Below are 10,472 nucleotides of genomic sequence, written 5' to 3' on the forward strand. Positions count from 1 at the left end.
CGGTGCATCCTGCTCAAGGAGTCCTCGCCTACTCCTTACGTGTCCCTCGCATCCACCCCCTCGTCTCCACCTTCTTGGCCTCAGCCCAGCTCCCAGCTGCCGGGTCCCCTCTGGGCTGCTCCGACCCCTCTCCCCGTGTCTCCACCCCGATTCTTGTCTTCCTCACTGCGTGGCCTTCTGGCTCAGGGACAGGGCTTGCTCCTCTGCTGTGTCCCCCGGACTGGCACGGGGTCTGGCCCGCCCTAGGTGCCCAACCAAAGCTCCATAAATGAAGGCAATGTCCTGTGGCCCAGCTGGGGACCGTTAAAACTGTCAATTAGCTCTAAACACCAGCTCATCAGGAACATTTGAGCAAAGCTGGGGAAGTGAAAATTTTGGAAAAACCAACAACGCGGGAATGTTTCGCTGTCTCCCCCACCGGGGCATTAATCACAAAAACTCAGGCCTTGCTTGCACGATTTATTCTTGCTTTGCCCCCAGCCCACGGGGCGAGGGGAGCGTTTTCTTTACACACATTGGCTGCAGGGCCTCCCCAGTGGCCACCCCCGAAACACCGCCGGTGTTTGCCGCCTCCGAAGGTGGGGGGGGGACCCTTGGACCCCTAGTCCTTCTCTTCGCCGTGGGTGATGATGTAGCACAGGCTCCTGTAGTCCAGGTTGCCACACACGTCTGGAGGGAAAGCCGCGAACATCTGCTTGACCTGGGGGAGGAGCAGGGAGTCGGCCCGGATGAAGGTCGGGAGCAGGGGGTCGCCCGAGGCCGCGGGGCACAACATTGTTCCCCTCTCTGCGGTTGGAGGCAGGGATGGAGGGCCCAGAGGCCGGGGTCCCACGGCCGCCCCCACCCATCCTTGTTCTCATCCAAGGGGGTCAACACCTCAGCATCTGAGGAAGAGCGATCTCCAGAGGAGGGGCTGCTGAGATGGGCCCGGGCCGGCCCGCACCTTCCAGAAAGATCAGCAGCCCCGGGCGGAGCCCTGAAAAGCCCGCACTTACCTCCTCCTCACTGAACCGGTCCGCCTGGGTCATGAGTTTCTCTTTGATGCTGCTCAAAGAAGAGGAAGGGCCACGTTCAGGGGAAGGGCCACCCCAGGCGTGCACGCGCAGATTCCGGGGGTCATGAGGGCAGGCAGGCTGTGGGGAGGAGCCCTGCCCCAGGAGGCACCAACCAGATGTCTGTGTCGCCTGGGGTGGACCCCTCGCCTCTCGGCCTCAGTTTCCTCCTTGGTAACACAGACTTTCCTCCACACATCAGGCGGGGACCAAAAGAAGTGAACTTGGGGCCCTGACATGACCTTAGGGCCCACTCTGATGTCCCATCATGCAGTAATAATCAACCTCCAGGTCACGGAGGGGAGCCCCTCCTTCTCGGTTCTAGACGGACCACTAGTTCAGCTGGTGCCTCTGGCTGACGTCTGCAACCGGGCTTTCGAGAGTACAAGCTGCTCGCGCTCAGCCAGGGGTCGGGCTGAGCCCGTGTCCTGCCCGGGTCTCGTTTGCTCCTCCTGGCCCTGGAAGTGAGAGCCAGCGGTCCCCCATCACCGAGGGAAACCGAGGCTCCGGAAGGGTAAGGATTTGTGGTGGCGGGTGGGGCCCGTGTCCCTGGGTGGTTCTGGGGAGCAGCTGTCCGCGGGGCCCGGAGGAGCAGCAGGAGGTGGGGCAGGACAGGACTAGATGGGCCCTCAGGGGACATGGCGGGCGGGGGAGGGACCCCAGGCCCGAGCGCCAAGCGTCCCGTGGCGCCAGCATGGCAAGCCCGCTAAAGGCCGACGCACATTTTCCATTATTTACGTTACTGTGGGACAGTCACAGTTTCCAGCTCTCCGAGCTGGGGACTGTTCACAGACTCCGTCGCTGGCAGAGCCTCTGCTGTGGCCTGCCTGGCGGGCAGCCACGTCCTCCGGGTCCGATACCCCGGGGGGTGGGGCCTTCGGTTCCCAAACTGGGTCCGTAAGGTGTTCCTGGCCCCGCACTGGTGGATCCCGACCACCGCGGGGGTCGCCCTCAGTGCCCCCCGGGGGCCCCCAAGATGGGTGTGGGAACTGTGGACCCCTGGAGGAGGGGTGAAGGAGAGGGTCCCAGCCTGCAGGAACCCCGAACGTCCCCTTGTCTACCCCTGGCGAGCATGTGACTCACAACTTTGGGGGCTGGGGGTCGGTGAGAAGGTGTGAGAGTAGACAGACCCTCCCTGTTTCACCACTGCCCAGCCCCCCACCCCCACCCCTGTTATGTGATGATTCTAGCAGGCAGCCAAGTCAAGGCCTCAAGCATCACAGTAATCCTTCAGAAAGCCCGTGCCTGGGGAGGAAACTTGCCTGTGTCCGGGTTACCCACAGGCCCAGAGAGACCTTGGAGGCTCTGAAGGGACCGCCCAGGGACAGTTCCGTGTCCTAATCCCTGGGCTTGCCACCCTTGCCCCCAGCCCTTAGCTCTCTGCTCAGTGCTCTCGCTGGGCTGAGGATAGCAGGCGTCCGAGCCCCCACCTCTACAATGCCAGCCCGGTGGCCCGCCAGACAGCTGCCCTCAGCCGCTCACGCTGCGCATCCCCAGCTGAGCTGGTCCCTTCCCGTGTCCCCTCCCCCATACCTCTCCCCAGAACCCTGGATCCTATTGGCACTGGCCTCTGGTGTTTCAACGACCCATCGGCTCCCCTCTGTCCCCACCCTCGCGATGACCGTAACCCCGTCCTTCCTCCACCAGGCTGGGGGTCATCTCGCCCCATCTGACTCCACCTCAGGCTCTCCCATGCCCCCAGGGTGGACCCGGAGTCCAGCCACCCCCTGGCCAAACTCGCAATGCCAAGCCCTGGCCTTTCACCGCCGTGTTCCTGCATCTAGAATGTTCCCTCCCCCAGCCTAGGCAACCCATAGTTGCCCTTCAAGGCCCCCCTCTACCGCCACTCCCTCTCGCCACTGGGAAACCCACCCCTGGTGACTCCATACTCCCTGTACAGTTCCACACAGAAGTGGGGACACTGAGGCCCAGACAGGGGAAGGGGCACATCGAGTGACGGCTCAGCTGGGCAGGGCGGCGCCCTCCTGGCTCCTGGTCGCACGGTGCCTGAGCATCGGGTCGGGAGGACACTGAGCCGCCATCCAGCCTGACTTCACTCCAGCTCGCTTATCACCTGAGCCTCTGGGGACAGAAAACCCAGAACGGAGGACAGAGGGGACTTACAAATCAGCCTTGACGAAACCTTTCCCTTCGGTGTCAAACACCTTGAAGGCGTGGAGAATGGTCTCCTCTGGGTCCGTACCTGGAAGCAGGACACGCAGGCAGGGAGAGAGCTAGGGTGACGAGGCCAGGCCAGGCCAGGGCTGGGCGGGGGCTGGGGGTGGAGGGGCTTCCTCCCCTCCAGAGCGGGGGCCAGACCCAGTGGAAGCAAGAGAAGGGAGACTCCTGAGAAACAAGGAGTGGGAGCAACAGAAGGGCTGTGAGCGGCCTGCCCCGCGGTGCGTGGACACCCCAACTGAGCACTTGGTTCATGCCTCCCCCTCCTGACGACTGGCCTGATTTTGGAGACGGAGGAACTGAAGCTCAGAGGTCGTGATTAGTGAGGTGGGGGCGGGGCACAGCCAGAGCAGCCTCCGCTTGACCACCCCCGCAGCGCGGGTTTGGCATCAGAAGTGTGTCGACTTCCACAACAGGGTCGAACGCCCAGCCCCCGGTTGTGCAGATGGGGAGACTGAGGCCCAGAGAGACTCAGGGTCTCGCCCAAGGCCTCACGGCTTCTGGATGACGGCAGGTGACCTGGTGACCCTTGCCTGAGCGCCTTGCCCTCTGCCACGCTGCCACCCTGCTCACCGCAGCCCAGGGACGTCCCCTTCTTTCTTCGAGGCCCAGCTACGTCACCAGTGAAACGGAGGCAAGGACGGTGGTTGCTGCCCGCCTCCCAGGATCAGTTGACAGAGACGGGTCGTCAACGGTACAGATCTTGTCAAACACGGATTGATCACGGTCACAGACACCTCTGAGTGCTCCGTACCATTTTATCTCATGGAACTCCCAGGACACCCCGTGGGGTAGGTATTGATGTCCTCAGTTTGTCAAAGAGGAAACTGAGGCAGAGGGGGGCTCTGTGCTTGCCTGAGGCCCCCACTAATGAGGGGAGGGAGGGTTAGAAGCCAGGTCTTTGGACTCCAGAGCCCTCGCTTATTGTGCTGCTCTGGGCTCCTGCCCGGCGGACTGGAGCCTTGCTAGGACAGGAGTCTTGCCGTCCGGGTCATTCGGTGCCTCTGAGGCTGGCCGAGCGACCGAGTGCTGGCCTGGGGGCTCATGGAGGGCACGGCAGTGGGCTTCCTCTGGGGAGGGCAGCGGGGAGCCCGTGTGCCCAGCCCAGAGGCTCAGCCCAGGGTCCAGCCGGGGCAGAGCCCCAGACCCTCACAGCCTGGCCGCGAAAGCAGAGAAGGGGTGCCCGAGGGATTATGGGGGGGGGCTGGTGGGAGCTCTCGGCCTCCCAGGGTTTTTGAAGAGCCCCGGCAGTAGGGGCAGGTGGCTCCGGCCCACTTTCCTGAGGACCAGCTACCCGGGGCTCAGGCCCAGTGGCCGGACAGTGACCACAGCCTGATCCTCCCGTCTCTCCTCCCAGAGACTCTCTGCCCCGCGGACTGCGAACCTCACCAGATGGGGTGCAGCGGCCGTTGGGACCAAGTGTCCGCGCCCCAATTAGAGGATGAGGCGGTGCCTGTCCTAGCCCCCGGCTCCTGTCCCCACCACTGGCCAAGCGTGCAGGCTCAGCCAAGTTCACATGACAGGCTCAGATGGAACCCCTGTCCTGCCACGCCCGCAAAAAATGAGAAAAAGCTGCAGTCTCTTGGCCCCGCCTGGCCCTGGGTCATAACTGTTAGCTCAGCAGTGCACGACATGAACTTCAGGCCTCCCTGCAGAATCACTGGCCGGGGTCACGCGTGTCTTTCCCAAGAGCGGACCCTGGGCCCAGCCCCTGGGGCCCAGTTCCAGCAATAACCCCCTAACGGCTTCCCGTCCCGGAGGAGGGCCAGGCCCAGGCTCCATGTCTGGCCCTCGGTCTCCTCGTCGCTACCAGTGGGAGGGTGGGGCTGTTAGGTCATAGGTCAATTGTTGGCCTTCTAGCTCCAGGATCAGGCAGGACAGTGAGGACAGCGTGTGTAGAGGTTATTGTACCTTCTGGCAGGACACAGCCCATGAGGGTATTATGATTTCTTGCCAGACGCAATCTGTGATGCTGCTGGGGGTCCACCCCTGCAGTGGGGTTGATGGTGGCCCCCAGAACATACGCCCATGTCCTCGTCTCCGGAACCTGGAAATGTCACCTTACTTGGAAAAAGGGCCTTTGCAGATGTAAGGAAATGTTGAGATGGGAAATCACCCTGGGCTAATCACCCTGGGCTGGTGGGCCCTATATCCAGTGACAAGTGTCCTGCTGAGCTCAAGGCAGGGGGAGACGGACAGACAGAAGAGGAAGGAGCAGTGTGGCCACAGAGGTAGGATCTCCCCTAAAGCCTCTTGCCAGATGTCGGGCTTCCAGACTCCACAACTGAGAGAACACGTTGCTGCTTTTGCGAGCCACCAGCTTGTGGTTATTAACTAGAGTGGCCTCAGGAAACGAACACAACCCCATTTTGCAGACAAAAAAACCGAGGTGCAAAGCAGACGAGCCTTGCCCGGGGTCACCCTGGGGGTCAGTGGGAGGGCATCAGGCAGCCTGAGGGTGGGGGGTGACAAGGCTCACCTCCCAGAGCAGCCACAGCCCAGACTGGCCATTCCTTCTGACCCTAGAATCTTCCAGCCCAGGAAGATGTTACTGAGGGGTGGAAGGTAGCTCGCCGCGGCCCGGAGAGAAAGGGACAGAGTTGCCCTGACCCCAGGGTATGGTGGTAAGAGCTGGGAGCCGTGGTTAGGTTCTCTCCCCCGCCACTTTGATGCTGGGACACCTGGGGCAGGGGTGGTGACACCCCTCAGCCCCTTGATCCTTTCCCTGCAAGCTGTGTGAGTGACCTGTCCAGCCCCGGGGTCAGCCACAGGAACTTCCAGAACCCCCTCCGGTGCCCCTGCTCCCATCGGCAGTGGGTAATGAGGCAGAGCAGGTAAGACGAGCGAGCCCGGGGGTAGGGAAGCAGGGCTGGGGCCCGTCCTGATGGTGGGCGGAGGGTTTTCTCACAAAACTGTCCCATTGGCGCCCCCCACCCCCAGCCCTGCAGGCGGGTGTTATTACAGTTACCGCTACTCTGTGGTGTAGAGGCCCCTGGGGCGGGGTGTGTGCACCCAGGGGGCTGGCATCCGGGGGCTACACCTCGCTCCCGGCTGTCCGCACACAGGGCCAGGCTGCCCAGCCGCTCCCCGGGGCCACCCGGGGCCTCACTCACCCTTCAGCTTCTCCCCGAACATGGTCAGGAAGACGGTGAAGTTGATGGGCCCGGGGGCCTCCTTCACCATGGCCTCCAGCTCCTCGTTCTTCACGTTGATGCGGCCTGGAGGAGGGGAGGAGTGGGGACACCCAGGAGCATAATGAGGGACACAGGGGCCCCTGCCTGCAGGCAGTTCCAGGAGAGCAGAGCTCAGGACCAGGGAGCGTCCTACAGGGTCTCCCAGCTCAGCTGTCCTCAGGCCCTGCCTACCTGCCCGGGGACCTCAGGAAGGGCGACACATTCAGCCACAGTCAGCTCTCCCAGCCTCCCCCACTCCCGCCACCACCTCAGCCTCCTTAGAAAGGAGAACCAGTTGGCGATTATCCCCATTTTGCAGATGAAGGAACTGAGGCCCAAAGAAGGTGGAGCCCAGGTGCATAGGGGCCGGAAGACCTGGGCCTCGGGGCTCATGGGCCCCAGGATGAGGTCAACTGGAGGTGGGGGACTCGGGTTCCCCATGGTCCCAGCGGACAGTCACATCTCCAGGAGCTCCAAGTTCGTTCAGACGGGACTTGGTTATGCCCTCTCCCCCCGGCCTGACCCCCACCCCATTCATGCCTGAAGGCCTCTCCCTGGGCCCTTAGAGGTGCAAAACCCTCCCCTGGTAACCAAAGCTGGGAAGCCTTGAGCCCTGCGGACGTGTCCAGCCTCTTGCCCCAGCATCCCCCACTGCTCTCTTGACCCCTGACCCCACCCGGGCCTTCCAGACCAGGCCTTTGGAAGGGCCATTCCCGCACCTGAAGGAGCACCCCCCCCCACCCGCCAACCTTCCAGGCACTGGCTGCCCCTCCCCTGCCCCCCAACGGCACCCAAGCCCCTGTTGTCCCCAGCCGCCCACTCCTCCCCGAAGGGCTGGGCTCGGTTCTGCCCCAAGCCCGGAACCTCCACAGCTGCTGGTCACGCACCCAAGGCAGCAAAGGTGTCTCTCAGGTCCTCCTTGTCGATGAAGCCATCCCGGTTCTGGTCCATGATGGTGAAGGCCTGGTGAGACGTGGGTACTGAACGGCCAGCGACCCACCCACCTGAGCCCGGGCTTCCCAGAGCCGCCCCCCACCCACAGGGGCCATGCTGCCTGGGTAACAGCCTTACAGACCCCTCCGGCCAGCCGCTGTCCCGGCTCAGATGGCACCAGCCAGAGAGCATCGGCTAACCCACTCTGCTCCTGTTGCGTGCTGGGTGCCACGCCCGTCCCTCCCCCTCATGCTCACAGCAACCCTATTTTACAGACAGGGAAACTGAGGCTCAGAGAGCAGAAGGACTCTCCCGAGGTCACACAGCAAGCAAAGGAGGGGCGGGGGCTGCCCAAGGAAGACAAGTCACACCTCTAGACGGGGAGGGGCACCGGGGTGGCCCCTAAGAAAGGTGACATCATCATCCCCAGGGACTGAGGGCAACCCAGGCCTCGCCGGCCCCATGGGTGCTTTCCATGCGTTGCATTAACCCTCCCGGTGGCCCCAGAGGGCACTGACCAACCTCTTTAAACTCCTGGATCTGGGACTGATCAAACATGGAGAAGACATTGGAGCTGGCTCCGCCCTCCGCTCTCTTGCGGGCCCTTCTCGGTGCCTGTGAGATGCCAGCGGGGGGCATTGCAGAAACCCTTCCTCTGGAGGTCAGCCAAGCACCCGGCCCGCCCTTTCGTCCCACCTCCCAGAGTGTCACAGTCCCAAACGACACGGCCACCCCCGGCTGCGGGGTGTAGCAGACAGACAGGGCTCCTGAGGAAGCCTTGCGGATCCGCTGAGGCCAGAGGCCTGGGAGCCCCCTCCCCACCCCACGGGCCAGTCAGTGGCTTCCTGAGCTGGCGGGGGGAGACCCAGGCAGGACAGCAGAGAGGATACCGTCCGGCCACGGCTCCCTGTGTCCATCCCATCTGCGGGCTCCCCTGCACCCACCCAGGGCCCGGCTCAGAGTGCAGATCCGTCGGGAAACGGCTGCCCAGAGCTCAGGGCCCATCTCTGCAGCAGGTAGAGCAGGAGGCCACCCACGTGGAGGGTCTCCGGCCAGCCTTCCTGCCTCTACTTGCTTCTTTCAGGATATCAGGGGCCTGAGAGCCCACAGTTACGCATTCCCTGAAAGCTCTGGGTCCCCAAGATTCCCCCAGGGGGCCTTTCCCTCAGCAGCCATCACCAGGGCTCAGGCTTGGCTGGCGGTGCAAGCAAGGACAGCCCGGGAGGGGGAAGGCGGGGTCCCCACGGACAGCGGCTTCCCGCCCCCAGCCCCCCACCCCCAGCCCCCGCCTCCATCTCAGCGGGCACCGCCCTCTGTGCCAAGCCCCCTGCCTACCCCACCCCAGAGCGTGGGATCCCCCTGCACCCCAGCCCCTGTGTGGTCTCCCCGAGCTCACTCCTTCCCCCCACCCCCACCCCGCCCCCACCCCCACTCCCCCTCGGGCTCCCAGGCTGACTTATAATTAGCTTTTACTGGGTGCTTTGTCTCCACTAATCCTTTGAAAGGGGGCTGGCAGGGTAGCCAGGACGTTATGATGCTGTAAAACCTCTGTAATATTTATAAATCCCTTCAGACATCATAAAGAAAGGAACCTCCCTGAGGAGCTCATCTCACATAATTACATATACATTTCCCTCTGATTAATAAAAAACAATCACTTCCGTCTGTGGGATATTCTGCCCTTTCTCTTCTCAGACCTGCCCTCGACCTTGGCTTCCCCCATCCCTGCCTCAGCCAGCCTTTCATGTCCCTCTTGTGGAACGTCGCCCCACTGTGTGCCGGGCCCTCTTCCAGAACCCCCAAGAGGAGACGGGACCCTGAGCCCCAGAGCCCTGACCTGCCTTCTGATCTCCTAGCTGGGACCCCGGCCAGCCCAGCTGTCTTGGAAATTGCCTTTTGCAATGTACCCCTAGAAAATAAAAAATCTTCTGAACGGAACACCTCGGGGCAGAAGGGGGTCACCGGACCTGAGTTCTAATTCTGGCTCTGCTGCTCACAGCCCCGTGATATTGAGAAAATCAGTGGCCTTCTCTGAGTCTCAGTGTCCCCATTTATGAAACCAAGGTAATGCCTCCTTCCGAGCATCAGGACATTTATTAGGCAACTGCTGACCTCCAGCCAGGCCTTGTGCCCAGTCCCAGGGACCCAGAGCTGAATCAGGCCCTGTCTTGTCCCCAAGGAGCCCCCAGTCCAGCCGGGAGACAGGTGATCAGTGGAGAGCGATAGAGGGAGAGGCAGACACTGAGGACACAGAGAAGCCCCTGGGCCACTGGGCCGCTCAGGGCAGACCTCCCGGAGGGGGGGGCTTCTGAGCTGAGGCTTGACAGCCGGGTCCGAGTTCTCAGGCCAAGAGGAAGATCGAAGGTGTGAGACACAGAGACGTGAAAGAGCGGTGCTGTTGAGACCCTGTAGGGACACCCAAGGGGCTGGAGACAGGGACAGGGGGAGGGCAGCAGGACAGGCCCCATGCCAGTGTGCATGGGACCCAGGCTATCCTGGAATATCAACCCCGACCCCCCAGGAACCATGTCCTCTGTCAATGGGAGCAGAGCCCTGCTTCTGCCATGAAACCGCTAAGCCTAGCCCCCTCCTTCCTCTGCCCTCCTCTTCCTCGTTCCTATCCCCCACCCCCGCAGCTTCACCTCAGCAGCCCCCGCCAAGTCCGGGAAGCAGAGACCCAGATCAGGACCTACGTGGATAGACTGGCCACCCGTTAAGGACCGTCCAGGGTGGGCCAGGTGCAGGGACAACATCAAGGGTGAAGAAAAGGTCAGGACTAGGGACATGAGGTCAAGGTCAAGGATGTCAGTGGGAGGAGCAAGGTCAAGGTCAGGGTGAGTTCAGGCATGAGGTGAAGGTCAGAGTCACAAATGAAATCAAGGTCACAGGATGAGGTCAGAGTTGAGGAATGAGGTCAGGGTCAGGAGGCAGGGCAGCCCCAGCCTACCATGGTCTGGAGTGCTCCCTCTCGACGCAGCAGCACTGGGGGTTCTCAGGGAAGGCTCTTTAAATAGTGCTCCAGATCCGGACAACAGTCTGGAAGGTGACAAAGGACAGGATGAAGGCCTCCCTGCCAGGCACCTGTCTGGGGCCACTCGGAGTGGGTGGGCCAAACCACAGGATCTCCGCCTATACT

General features: G+C 62.4%; 1 protein-coding gene across 1 annotated transcript; it reads right to left on the reverse strand.

Annotated features, from left to right (window-relative positions):
* Positions 1-457: 457 nt before the first annotated feature.
* MYL10 (myosin light chain 10) lies at positions 458-10,139 on the reverse strand. The gene is made up of 7 exons (XM_042971843.1): positions 10,030-10,139; positions 7,859-7,951; positions 7,291-7,366; positions 6,344-6,448; positions 3,177-3,255; positions 996-1,044; positions 458-700 (listed from the first exon to the last, which is right to left on the reverse strand). Exons 1-7 carry the CDS (start codon positions 10,120-10,122, stop codon positions 602-604), a joined length of 594 nt encoding a protein of 197 aa, XP_042827777.1. The 5' UTR covers positions 10,123-10,139; the 3' UTR covers positions 458-601.
* Between the last annotated feature and the right edge of the window lie 333 nt (positions 10,140-10,472).

The sequence above is a fragment of the Panthera tigris genome, chromosome E3, assembly GCF_018350195.1.
Source record: "Panthera tigris isolate Pti1 chromosome E3, P.tigris_Pti1_mat1.1, whole genome shotgun sequence".
NCBI classification, from domain to species: Eukaryota; Metazoa; Chordata; class Mammalia; order Carnivora; family Felidae; genus Panthera; species Panthera tigris.